Genomic DNA, 14916 nt, shown 5'->3' with positions numbered 1-14916 from the left:
CTTCTCTAATTAGTTACGATTGTTATATTATCTGTAATTTACATGTATTTGAAGATTATTTTCATGATTGTTGAAAGAAGGTTATCTTCCTTGGGAACTAATACATGTCTTTAGAACCATATTTCAACCAAATTTTATCTATAACAATTAATTTTCAAGAAAGTAATACTTTTCTGTTGAAATTCTATTAACCTAGGGTAATTTGTGATATTGTTTTATGAAATTATGTATTCATTGACCCCATGCAAAAAAGGGATAAAACCTTAACCATACATTTTTCTTCCTGTGAGTATGAATGAAATCTTCAAGACACTACCCTCACTCAGTTTTATTTCTATGAAACCTGTCACAGGTGTACTGTACAGCCATAAGAGGAAATTATCTCCATCTCGCACTTCATACGAGAGATATAACTCACATATAGACATGATTGTATTTGGTGTTTGGGTTATCCTTAATTTGGTTTACTCACAGTTGTAGTAAAACTTTAAAAGGAACCAACAATAGAATTGTTAAGTATTTTATAGAGAATATGTTAACCACTATTAATTTCCTATACTGTCGTGAGCATTGTCATGTAGGGTAACGTATGAAATTAGAGTACCCTTTATCAACTTAGTTTAGGTTGTGACAGCAAGGTTAAAAATTTATATTTTTTTATGATATGCGTTTTTAAATTTAGATATTGCAAAAGAATATATCATTGTTAGCATAAATTATACATTCGTAACCATCAAAGAACAAAAAAACTGAAATATCGTGAAACGATTCATTACTCAATAGTAGATGGAGAAGTCTTTTATATAATGATATTCCATTGAAAAAAAATATTCCTATTGTTCAATATTTGCATTTAAGGAAAGTCTGAAGCATATTCTGAATTTTGCCTATTATTACATAAATAAACATTGTATTTGATATTACATAATTTGTACAGTTTGAAAGCGCCTCTTTACTTAAAAACTAATTTGCTCTCTCATGCATCCATGATCAAAGAACGAAAAGGGATTTAAGCTACAAAACTGATATGTTATTTATTGGAAAGGAGGGAAACAATTTTGCTTGATTATTCATGCTTGTTGTTATATATCCCGCCTTTTACTAAAAATGATGGACTTAATATAAATAGATACATGTACTTTTGTTACCATTTCCCACAGCTGCTTTTCCTTGATGAAAAGCGTGTACAGGGTATGATTTTAATAGCCCTAGCACAGAATGTAGGAAGAATCCTAAGTTTTTTTCCAGAAATGGCACAAAGAAAAAGTCATCAAGAAAAATAAAACTTTGGCTGATTTCATTAAAAAAAAAATACTACTAGTGAAATAACAATGAAGTGCATTTCCAATCCTAGTAAGTTATACTTGCAGTGATTAGGTGTCTAGATACATGTGTATACTTAAACATGTACACTGAGCATGAGCTAATATATAGAAAGATTTAGTATGGACTGGTATGTACATGTGATTGGTACACTATATACATGTAGCATTAATACGTCTTTGGTGAAAACACTTATAATTTTCATGATTTAAAAAAAAAACCAAACAAACAAACAAACATGACTGTAAATCTTGATTTGTTTTATGAGACAGATAAATAGCTGTGTCCCTGCTTACCAACTAATAAATTGTTAAGGATTTTATTCTGGTTTTATATGTATTTTGGGAAATATCAAATTTGCAGGGGAACTTGCACCCTGTCTGTAGTTCCAAATTAAAAGGAAGAAATATAAAAGGATAAACTTCTCTCATTTAAAATTCAATGCAGATTTGAGGATGATGGATTGGCTTTTAAAAAATAAATTATTTTGCACCAGAAATTGTGCATTTCCTTTAAACGTGGACATAGAAGAAATGCAATGTAAAGTTATGAGTGATTATGTATAAGCACATAGCTATTATTACTGAGGAGGGAAATCTGCATAATTTGACAAGAAAGGTACATGTTTTTGTTGTATAATCATGATGTATTGTAAATAGATTTCACCCTAGATAAGAAACAACTACACCTTAGATGAGAAACAAGGAGGAATATACAATATTCTACAAAAATCTTTTATTGCTACTGATTAAAGTGTTGATGCTCTGCTTCATGATATCCATCTATGATTTTGGGTGTTCATTAGTGCATTTTTTTGGAACTCAAGTCTTCGGCATGTCATCTGTTTAAGGATTAAAACAAGTTTTAAGTGTGCTGTGAAAGATACACCACGATGTATTGTATCATGGTTTTTTATTTATACCCCCCTCAGTGAGTGGTTGGTATATTGGAATCACCATGTCCATCCGTCTGTCTGTCTTAATTTCATCACAATTATTTCAGCTCCCAGTGGATGGATTGCTTTTAAATTTAGTGTGTGGCTTTATATGAAAAGGGCATACATTGTAAAGGATTTTTGGTGCTGTTTGATATTAACATCTTGTATAAGTGGGGTACCCCTAGCACCACAACAATCACAATTTCATGTTTTTTTTCCAGTAGTTAATGTTCAATAAATGGTTTTTATTTATTTCTTCAAGTTTGACTGTGTAAAGCTTTATTCTGGTCCACAATTTGGTTAAATTTGGAAACTTGAGTATTAATATCTTACTTCCTGAATGAAATTTAATTTGTAACAAACAAATTCCCTGTCATGTTTAATGTATATTTTCACTGATTTAGCAAATATGTATTCTGCATGGTTATACATGCAAACAAATAATTTAATTCTAATTTCATTTAGAAAATCCAAAACAATGATATAGCACCGCCTAGCAGATAAACTTATGACCTATAATTTGACCTTTGTTACTTGGGGCTCTTTCAAATCTCTCAGTTAGCATAAAATCGTGATATTTCAATAAATACAGGTATCAATTGGATTTGAATACCTATGGAAATTGTTTAAATGTAATATCATTAGTGTTGACTAAAACAAGTAATAAATCTCTATGTAAGTCTCCTAGAGAGATGGAAAATGTCAACTGATTTATGTTGCTGGCTCATGGGCAATAACACTGGCTTGATTCAGTCAGTGATCATGGACATAAATGCTCACTTCATTCATTCATTTGTTAATGGGCTAAAACTTTCACTTCATTTTGTACACAGTCCATGACCAAGTAGATCTCTGTCAGTAAGTCTGTTCTACTGGTAATTAAAGATTACAAGCATTTTAATGAATATGTAGTTTGTATTTTCATGAAAATTATACAACTCCTCAAAGATATAGAATATCAAAGACATGTTCAGATTTATTTGGAATGGCAAGCCAGATAAAATGGAAATTTTAACACAGAAATATGACAATGGAGGTCTGAACATGTTAGATATTAAGCAATATATTATAGGTCTTAAGTTAGCATGGATAAGGAGATTAATAAACTCAACCAGTTCTTATAGTTATTTGCTATTCTTTACTGAAAATATTAAGAAGGAAGATATTCTTCACATAGGTCCTATAAAACAATTTGACAAACCCATTTTGGAAAGAAGTTTTTGAAAATGGTCAGAACTTCAATGCAAACTTCCTATAAGCAATACTCAGGATTTTCTTGAATCAAATATATGGAAGAATAAAGATATCTGAATTGGAAATATACCAGTGTGGTACAAAGAATGGTCTAGAAAAGGTGTATGGCTTATACATGATCTGCTAAATGAGAATAGAAACTTTATTGATATACAAGAATTCCAAATGAAATATAATATAAATACCAATTTCATACAGTATCATGCACTAATAGCAGGTATTACATCATTTAGGAAAAAAATATGATATTGATACCAGTTTTGTTAGAATCAATGGACCAGTTATACCAATGACTTAAGATTTTTACAAAATTGAAAAAAAGTTCAAAAGATATGTATAATATTCTGCAATCCAATGAAAATAAAATAAAATCAGAAGAAAAATGGCAAGTTATGAATAAAAATAATATACAATGGCAAAAATACTACAAGCTTCCTTTTAAAGTTACAAAAAGTACAAAGCTTCATCGGTTTCAAACAAGAATTTTACATAGAATCTTAGAAACAAACGATCTTCTGAATAAAATGAATCTAATACCCCAAAATACCTGCACCTTTTGCCATGAATTACCTGAAACTATTAAACATCTGTTTTGGTCATGTTCTTACAGCTTTGAGCTCTGGGAGGCTATGAATGCATGGATCTTTGAAATTTTAGAGATTGAACGTCCATTAAACATGGAAATAGTATTGTTGGGGATAATTGAAAATTCCAGTAGAAATAAAGTGAGAAATATTATAATTTTATTTGCCAAATATTACATATATAAATCAAAAATGGAAAATTCACGACTAAATATAAATGCTTTAAAAAACTGTATGAAAGAAAATCTTAATATAGAAAAACTTAATACATTTAAAAATGAATCACTAGAAGCTGCCACTGCCTGCTGGGGCCCCTGGTTCCAAATTTTGTGAAATCAAAAAACAAGAATGAATTAAAGTTGTCTCATAACTCCCATGTTCCTGTTGAACAAGATGAACTGCCAGATATTGTTCATGATACAGTCTCAAAACAAATGTATCCTAAACTGTCATATTTATAAGATCAGTGCTTTTTTTTATTGTACATGTCTATCTGAGACAGTTTCATTATATATTCTTCCCGACCGTCTATATAATACATACCAATAGTAGATTTTCCTAGTTTGCTTGTTTATAATTTATGTGATCCATGCTTTCTTATCTAAACTGTCTTTCTTAATATGCCCTTAGAGATTATATCCAATATCAATCATCGCTTTATTTATTTATTTATTTCTATTTTTTTTTTTTTTAATTTGTTTCTTTTTTTTTCTTCTTTTTTTTTTAACTTCTGTTTCTCTATCTTCAATTCTTCCTCTTTTTTCTCTACCTTCCTTTCTTTTTTATATAAAAAGAATTCTGATAACAAGCATTTTAATGAATACGTAGTCTGTATTTTCATGAAAATTATACGACTCCTCAAAAGATATAGAATAACTTTTTGAACAAAATACTAAATCGGTTTAAATTGTGGGCATTTTTCTAGTTTGGATTCTAGCTGTTTAGATATACTGCCAAAGTAGTTAAAATGTGAAATAAGTCACTGAATCAACCTGAAGCATACAGGATTATTGGTTACCAAATAAGAGTCACTGAATCAACCTGAAGCGTACAGGATTATTGGTTACCAAATAAGTCAGTGAAGCATACAGGATTATTGCTTACCAAATAAGTCACTGAAGCATACAGGATTATTGGTTACCAAATAAGTCACTGAATCAACCTGAAGCATACAGGATTATTGGTTACCAAATAAGTCACTGAATCAACCTGAAGCATACAGGATTATTGGTTACCAAATAAGTCACTGAATCAACCTGAAGCATACAGGATATTTCTTACCAAATAGAAGTCACTGAACCAACCTGAAGCATACAGGATATTTCTGAGGTTTATTTTTTGGTTGCCTTGAGTGGTCAAATATTGATAATGTAGTTTGAAAATTTGATTGAACTTAAGGTAATTTTTTTCAAATCAGGCAAATGATGGATTCTTCATGTCATGTTGCCTTTTTTCTTTCTGTCCCACAGCAATATTCAAAGACTTTCCAGTATTGATATTCATATTTCGAAGTCAGGTCTCATCAAGCTGACTAGCTTTTAATATTAATTAATTTGCAGGTTTTTTTTGTATTTTACTGAAATGTAGTCCTGTTTTTTTTTCAAATGTACATGTGATTGGTTATCCTGATACTTTTGGATTTTATGGATGGTCCTTGTGTCTTCTTGTCTGAATCCTCAAGCCCTTGTTTCAGAATTTGTTTCATCATATAAGCAAGTGAGGGATACAGGTTTCCATAAAAAAGTTTCATTTAGAACTGAAAACTGAATCTAAAATATTGATGTATATATGAACATTTAAGTTTTGATTTCTGTATTCTGTATACCGTTACATGTACATGTATAGTGGTTAGTATATCATGTATATGTGGAAACAAATTCTGAAACAAATACATGTCTAAATCTTCCTCTTTATCTTAAGGCAAGTACACCTATTGAATATACTACTTGGTGGAAAGGTATTAAAAAACACAGTAGCATTTATTTTGTCCTTGTTTTTGTCACTGTGTAACGCTGTGTGTACATCACGTTAGAGAAGGTGGTGCCCTTTACTTGTAGTGTCTAATTTATTATGGTTAGTAACAGGTTTGTTTATGTGAGGTCATTAACGCTTGAGTCAGGGGTAATTCACACCTACTGGTACGAACAGGAAAAAAAATTATTCTTTAGTTGTAATAATTAATTAGGCTTTATACTACAGCAGTTTTATTATTTATTAAACCATTCTTAATGTGTTCTGACTATAGTCATGGTTTTTGAGGTGAAATAAGTTGAATACCTCAAGTTTCAGCTGCAGCAGTCTTCTGTAGGATCATAATAATTTTGTTTGATGTAGCTCTGTCTCGGGGAAAATTCTACTGTTGACAGGCAGATCCAAGATTTCAGTTTAGGGGGATGGTGTAAACAGATTAAAAGGCCACATGTAGCAAGACAAGAACAGTTTTGGGGTAGTATCACAGGAAAACCACATTTCAAGCATACAAAGATATTAATTCCCAATTAAACTTTTTTTTTGGGTGGTTGGAGGGGGGGGGATATGCCAGTCATGTCTTTCCTTTGATTCATGCCTGGCTATACTGTAAATTTGTATTTAGGAATATGTTGGTAGGTTTTTTTATCTTTTTTTGGGGCAATTGCAATTGCTTTTAAGAAAAATATGTCATAATTTAAAACTACTGGTGCAAAACTATCTAAGCAAAAAATCTTCACCAATTTACAAGAATTTGTTGAGAAACTTTTTGACAATTATATTGACATTTTATAAGTTTTACGTTATGTAAACATTAAAGCTGCTCTATAGGCCGTTTGATCTTAGGAAAATTTAAGTGCATTAGAGGACCAAACTAATTTGAAGGCTTTTTCCAAATAAAGAAATGATTTAGATCATAGCAAATTAGGGTTATGTATATTTGCAGAGGAGCTCATTTTTCGTGTTTAACTTGGGGGTATAAATTACGTCAGTATTTTATGACAACTAAGTTATTATGTCTTGATGTAAACAAATAATAAAACGATCGTTCTGTTGATTCTGCACTCTAAGTAGGCACAAAATGGTGGCAGATTTACCAAATTATAAATCTATATATTTGTACTTCTCTTTAATTTTACACTTTTTTTAAGCCTTGCCTTTCAAATGTTTGATTTTAAATTAAAAAAGAAACTTAAAAACCTGTATAAACTAGACCAAGTGCTTCCTTCAATGACATCTTTGAAGCATTTTTCAATTTATTAAATTAGATTCTTTTTTATATTTTGAAACATTAAAATTACATAAGGGTCTTCCTGTTCTGTAATGAAAACCTGTAAATATTTTTTGTGTGTATTTTTATATCAGACTCCTAATTAAGAACTTGTTGCTTGAATGATTTTTGATAATATATAGCTTTATTGGATTTGCAAATTATAAATTATTCTTGTAGTAATTTCTAGTTAACTTGTTAATTAGGAGAAATTATGTTGTTTGACTTAACAGTAGTTCTGTATCAGTAAAATTCTATAGACATATTGTTTGTTTACTTGTTATTATGTTTGTCTTACAGGTAGTTCCGCACCATATTGTTTGTCCGTAATGTCAGAAATTTTTTGACCTGAGAAAAAATTATCTGTGGTTATTGTAAAAGGCATCATTTATCTGGTTTTTTTTTGTTTTAAATTTTTAACATTAAATCTATAATTTGATTTCAGTCTATAACTGGTGGATTACTCAGCAGTGTTAGACCCCTATAAAATTTTCTTTTATTGATGGAGGTGGGACATGTTATAAAGTTTCTAACTGTATTAAACGTGAAGCTTATTTTGCTAGATAATCCTTGTATCATTGTCGTGATTTATATAGAAGTGTTGTCACCTTGTTCACTCGAGCGCTTTATACTACCGATAATTTTGGTAGTCGACCAAATTTGTCAAGTAGAAGTTAATACTTTATGTTGGGTGATAAAAGTATTTATAAAAGTTGTAACGAATAAATTGGTTTCGTCTTTTTGTTGAATATATCCTGTGCAAATAACATGTTTTAATAAGTCTGAACAAAAACTTTGTAGGGCTGATCAAATAGAATTTGGTTTTTTGTTGGTTCTATCTGTAATAACAGGGTACAAATAGAAGTTGTGAAGGAATAAGTTTTACATGTATACAGTGCATTAGAGAGAGAATTGATTGAAGTTTTCACAAAATCAGTTAAATCAATGGTCTTTAATGTTCTTCAGCATCATATGATGTCTGCTTGTAGATGACAATCATTGTAATTAGTAAATTGATTTTCCAATCTAGATATTTCAAATTGACTGGAGAATTCACAGTATTTTTATCTACGAAAGGTGACATTTGGTTCTTGTGTATTTCATATTTTGTATCATCTATATTATGGTGAATCTTTTAAAATAATTACGTTAACTTAGGTGATCTTTTGCCCAATAAAGGTACAAAATTAACAAATTGCAACAATAGGGGGTGGGGGTTCAAATCAAGGAACAGTTCCCCCTTCTTTGAATTGGCTTTTATTATTCTTATCTCCTAATAACACACAGAATGAATTGATATTGTTAATATGCAGTAATCATCAGATACCAAATAGACTTCATAGCATCACTAACTGGATGTAGTTACTTATGTTGTACCAGTACATAAACTATGGTATAATGCAGTAATAAATAAAGTTGCTTGTGTTCTTAAATTAAGTCAAATGAACATATTTGTAAGTATTTACTTCAGGATTTGATAAACCATTGGGTCTTCTTGGTACTGGTTGTATTCAAATAATAATATTACAGGCATTATATTTCACACTTATTTAGTCCACCATGAAAATATGAGAAATGTGTGTACAGGATTGTGTCAAAAGTCAATCCCATTTTTTATTTCCCTCATAGAATCTTTACAAAATTACATTTTTGAAAAAACAGTTGTGAAGCCATTTTACAAGTCATTGTAAAGAACTTTTTAATCTGATGGAAAATACACATCTTAAAGAATAAACCATTTGGAAGATTTTAAGTTTTTATTGCCAAGTTCCCGAATTCCAGTGATTAAATTAAATGAAAATTATGGAGTATAATTTACCTATAAAAGCAAGTCATCTTATTGAATCTTCAATTTTATCTTTGTCTTTTTTCTCTTTCCTTATGAAACTTTAATTGGTGTAAGGACAGCTCCACAAAATTTTTTTTCAAGAAATTTTATATATGGTATATATTTTATGGGGAATTTGAAAATGGGATGATGCTGTACTTAAAAAATACAATGTTTACAGTATTAGTTCCATACATAGACTGAAAGGTATATCACCCTGAATATTTTGTGCAATATGTAACATTCTGACGGTTTTGCATGCACAAGAAAGAAATGATAGTATTTCCCTTCAATAAAGTTTTAGAATATAATCCTTAACCTAAGTCATGTGGTATTTTAGCTGATATTTTTATCATTTCAGAGTATGTACAAGAAAGAGTTAGAAGGATTGTTTCTATTGTCTCTATTAGGAGCAGCACTTGTATCATTCCGTCTGATGTTTATGGGTCTAAAGACTCCCGAGTTCGCTCCATCTGATAATCCTGCATCAGATTCAGATAGTTTACTTACAAAGTTACTGACCTTTGGTCTACTTCCTGTCTATAATTTCTGGATTTTACTGTGTCCAAGAGTACTCAGTTTTGATTGGTCAATGGAAGCCATTCCCTTAGTAGAAAATATTTCAGATCTACGTAACATATTTACAGTTACATTTTACTCAGTTTTAGGATATATATCAATTATACTATTGAAACACGTACACAGAACTAGACTGAAGACATATGTACCACATCTAAATGGTAATGGCTTAGCACATCATAGCACTTCACATATTAAACACTTGACAAGACAATCCTCCAAAACAAGACGAAGTTCTAATAGTTCTACAGAGAGTGAAGAGGAATATATATCTTCATCTAGATATAGTAAACAAGATGTTGCCATCATTTCATTATCATTAATTATATTCCCTTTCATTCCTGCAACTAATTTGTTTTTCTATGTTGGTTTTGTGATAGCGGAGCGTGTACTCTACATTCCAAGTATGGGGTTTTGTTTGTTAATTTCTTATGGTGCTTATTTATTGTACTCTAAATATTCCAATGATGATTTACGGAGAAACTTAGTTGTTGTGTGTGTGTCTGTTTGTGTATTGTTACTGTCTGGAAGAACAATTTTAAGAAATGAAGTATGGCAGAATGAAGAGAACCTGTACAAATCTGGGATTCCAATAAATCCTGCTAAAGGTAAGTAAAGAATAATGAGAGAGAAGGGAGATAATCAGTATTTAAGAAAACAAGTGATAATAAAGGGTTAAATAATGACATAAATGGCAGCCGAAGCTAAAACACTGATAAAATGGAGTTTCTGTGATTTATTTTGATTATAATAGGTCTAGTTTGTCATATTTTTTAATAGATGGTGCCCATGTATTGCAAGAAATGTTGGTCATGTGTTTTTATAAGAGCATACTTATTTTAATTGCTGAAATGACCCTTATTATTAGGCCTTCAAGTTATCAGGCGACTCCTTGTAAGAGTTGTTGCCTTTTAAAGATAAAAAATGCCTTTTTTTTTTTTTTTTTTTACAATTTTCAGCCAATATCTTGAAAACTATAATAGATAGAAACTTTCAATCACTGAAATGACCCTTAAGATAGTCCTACTAAAGTCTTGTTGAGTCAAAATTGTTGGACAACTCCTTGATAAATTTATTGCTCTTGAAAGACAAACTTGACCAAGGTGAGCGATTCAGGTTCCTGGGAGCCTCTAGTTGACTATACGGAATGATAGAGACTTTTCATCGCAAAAATCTTGGCTCCTACTGAATGGGTATATTTTAAATGCCTTTATATAGATTGGCATACCTTGTTAGCAATTTTGATTGCTGTCCATTATCAATTTCCTGTATGAGTGGGGATATACATAGCACAACAACATTCTGCAACTTCATGTTTGATAATGCTAATAAATTTTGCTAATTTTGTTAGATAAAAAAGAGCTGAAATTTAAATCTTGTTTGTTTAAACTGTTGAAACATGTAGGACCTAAGTAATACCAAGATCATTGTATACCTGTATTGTCGTCTACAAAACTCAAGTTTATTTCAATGGGTCTTTAAGAACAAGTTATAAGGGCCTTATATGTCCCCTAGCTAAATACACAAAGAAATAAGTTAGAATATGATATGTGCTGTTAAATGGATGATGGAAATTTGTTTAAAAATGGTTTTATATTTTCACCATTTTATTAATTTTCAGTTTTATGGATGCCTAAAGTTTGCCAAAAACAATGAAATTGAGAAAACTGCCAATTTTCAATGCTTATTTTGTTATTTTCAAATGTCTCTGCCAACATGACTCCTGTCGAAGTAGCATTAAGAAATCATCATTTTGTGTCAAGTTGGGGAAGGCACCCAAAAATCGCTAAAATTTTCCCAAGAGTTCCCAATATTGGCATATTTGATTGAAAATATGCAACTTTGCCAAATTTTGGACATTATATTTTCAATCATTGAAGGTAATATGCTTACAAGTGTGGTTGGCCATGATAAATAATTCATTTAACATTCTTAAAAATAGAGAAAAAAAATTCCATATCAAATATCTAATTTCCAGTCATGCAGGGGCTCAAATATGGGCCTTCTTGTACTTTGTCCTTGCCATGATTTAACATACTTGTTTACAATAGGAATCGATATAAATTCATAGCCAGGATTGTATGCTGTATCTTGGTTAACAAGATTCCATGAACAAAGACTTCTTTTTGTATAAATTATTTTAACTTTTACAATAGGAATTCCATTGTATTACCTAGTGGTACACAGCAAACATCCTTAAAACTCCCAACACCTTATGCATAAATAATGTAACATTTACTGGGTTACAAAATGTTGGAGATCTATGAATTTTCTAATTACATAATATTGACTTGACACGTATGGAATATAAATGGACTATTACCCAACATTTACTTTTCTGATGTGCACTTTCCCGGTGGTGTTAGAGTATTGGTTACGGTATTTGTACACAAGATACATAGTCAAAGTATATAATAACTTGGATATTAATATCACATCTTGTTCATTTTAATCTTTTAGGAAAGTGCATTCCATCTGATATTGGACACACAAAATTGTGTATTGTTTTCCCGACAAGAGGAGGTGTAAATATTTAAGTGTTAGCAGCATGCTGACTGTGTTGTTTGAAAGGTCCTAAAATGATCTTGAAATGTTTTTCTCACTTTGTGCTAAAAGTGTGGTGAAAAATTGGTTGATGTAGCAATTTATATCATTACTTGACGGATATGCATGATATTTAGTGGTTAATTTACATGACAAAGCAAATCTTAAAAGTCATATCCTTAAAAAAACATGTTCTGTTCCAAAGTCCATCAAGAATGTGACTACATACTTCTTAGTCCCTTTCAATAGGAGATAGTAGAAGTCCTGTAAGTTTCAAAGTCCATTTTTTGAATTGACCTCTAAATAATTTCAAACATAAACATGATATTTTTACTATTTTGTAGAAGTCTATGTACTTGTTCATATTTTGGTTAAAAAGCAAAGTTTGTACATTTCTTTTTTTATTTCTTTCAGCTTGGGCAAATCTGGCAAACGTTTGGAATCAGCAAGGCAAGATCCAGTCAGCTGAGTTTGCCTACAGAAAGGCCTTGTCTTACAGAGGCAATATGGCAGATACTCATTATAACCTGTAAGTCAATAGATGCATGCCTGAAACTAAGAAATGGAACTGCATTTCTCACCTGGAGACAACTGATATATTGATTCATTTTAAAGTTTTGATTTAAACTGAGAATTTAATATGAGTTGATGTGGACTTAATGGTCCTAAAAATTAAAAAAAAAGGTTTTAATAGAGGAACCAATATGATGCTAGGTTGGGATATTATCAATCTGTCCCACCATCCTTCCATCACATCTCTTGATTAAGTCTGCATTTGTTTTTTTTTGCCGTTGAAACTTTTATGGTGTGTTATAATAGCTGTATTAGAAGATTTTCATAAACCAGGAGTGAGGGAACAAAGAAAATTCTAAGTCAATGTTCAATGTATTTGAATGATAATTTTAAAAAAATGAATAGCCGCATTTAAGCTTAGTTAACATTTGGTTACTTTGGACTATCATTACTTTGGTCACTAGACTGATATGATAGGTACATGTAGTAAGTTCATACAATTTTTTGTATGTGACCAATGATAAACTAAGTGATATTTTTGTTAATTCATTACCCTTACAGGTAATTTTTTAGTCTGTCTATTATCATTTTACAAGATAAATCAGTAAGCCTGGTTTTAATGATTATTTTTGTATTTTGTCTTCCACCATGGAAAAAATTAAGCTTCTTTTTCATTTTTTCATTTTTTTTCTTAGCTTAATTTTTGGAATGGCTTTCAAAGCTGAAAAAGGGTGGGGTGGGGGATGTGGATGGGTGTATCATATTCTTTACCTAAGATGTTTATTTATATGTGGTATAAAGGAGGTGAAGATGATAATATATCAGCTCTTTTACATGTAACTATAACACTGTGTGTGCCATAACTGTATCTAAACAACTGTCGATTGTTGTTGACCTATAGAGGTGTATCAGTTATACCCCAGTCAATGTTGAACTTTACAGATGGAGTTCTATGAATTATCACAATTCTTTATCTAAATGTCAAGTAGCAGAGATAGCTTGATGGCCATAGGATGTGACATAACATTAGTTTGAGTCTTCTCTGTACTTATTGATGGGTTTATTGACATTCTGATTAGTGATATAAGTAATAGTATTTAAGTAGTTAAGAAGGATTTTTTTAAGAGTTAAATTGAATTTGGTTAATATATTTTCCAGATCTGGAGATAAACTTTAAGACATGTAATAAATCTAAAATTGTTTATTTTTTAAGTAAATTTTCAATAATGAGTTAAATACAATAAAAATTTAGCTGAGAATTAATTGTGATTATTAGACAAAGATGTTATTTGAATTTTTCATGATCCTTCTACAGTACCTGGACTGATTATGTATAACTATGATCAGTCATCAAAAATCCGTTTCAGATCAGTTATTGATCACTGATGATTGTTTTCGTTTTACTCCTGACCACTGATCGGTTCATACATTTTATGGAATGGACTGGTTTGTTTAGTATTATTGATTTTACACAAATTCTTTAAATGATATAGATTTATTGAGCTGTCAATTTGCATGGATCCGTTCAGGGTGTGAATACATTTATGTTACCTTGCAATAATTGTTGAATTTACACTTCCTGTTTGAATATCTATTAAGTTGACTTCATTTGATTACTTATTTTTCATGGGAATAGTTCAACACTCTTACAGGAGAGTAAGAAACAGAATATTTTAAGTTTACTTCATGTATTTTTCAGGGGAATACTCCTACAGGAAAGTAAGAGACCAGAAGAAGCCATAGAGAGTTATAAAAGGGCAATTTCCTTCAGACCTAAACTCTCTAGTAAGTCCACTCAGCTGTACCTATTCTCATGTCTGTTTTGATCAATATTTTTTGGCAAAAAAATTTCCACATTTTAGTTATTTGATGTGTAATATTTCCACAATATGTAGCTAAGTCGTTTTCTTTCTGTTTAAAATTTGCTTAAAACATAATTAGTAAAATCAAAATCAACCCAACAGCATTAAAGGGGAATAACTCTTATTTTTTTTCTTGTTTTTTTTATAGTGGCCCATTTAAATCTAGGTATTTTATATGCTGCTAGAGGATTGTACAAAGAGGCTGAACAGGTGAGCAGAACACTATAAAGTTCTCATGTCTGTACATCTCATTT

At 30.6% G+C, this 14916-nt stretch overlaps 1 protein-coding gene across 1 annotated transcript in view; it reads left to right on the top strand.

The window, feature by feature from the left end:
- The window catches only part of LOC148615286 (protein O-mannosyl-transferase TMTC2-like), a 34494-nt gene that overhangs the window by 13656 nt on the left and 5922 nt on the right, over positions 1 to 14916 (top strand). Inside the window, exons 3-6 of the mRNA XM_088590086.1 lie at positions 9526 to 10351; positions 12702 to 12816; positions 14500 to 14585; positions 14811 to 14872. Coding sequence (XP_088446212.1) covers positions 9526 to 10351; positions 12702 to 12816; positions 14500 to 14585; positions 14811 to 14872 — 1089 coding nt within the window. The remainder of the gene's footprint in view (positions 1 to 9525; positions 10352 to 12701; positions 12817 to 14499; positions 14586 to 14810; positions 14873 to 14916) is intronic.

This window comes from Perna viridis, chromosome 6 (genome assembly GCF_037379345.1).
Source record: "Perna viridis isolate PV_CMFRI_1.1 ecotype Kerala chromosome 6, ASM3737934v1, whole genome shotgun sequence".
In the NCBI taxonomy this organism is placed as follows: domain Eukaryota; kingdom Metazoa; phylum Mollusca; class Bivalvia; order Mytilida; family Mytilidae; genus Perna; species Perna viridis.
The sequence above is the reverse complement of the archived record's forward strand: the minus strand, read 5'-3'. Positions and strand labels throughout refer to the sequence as shown.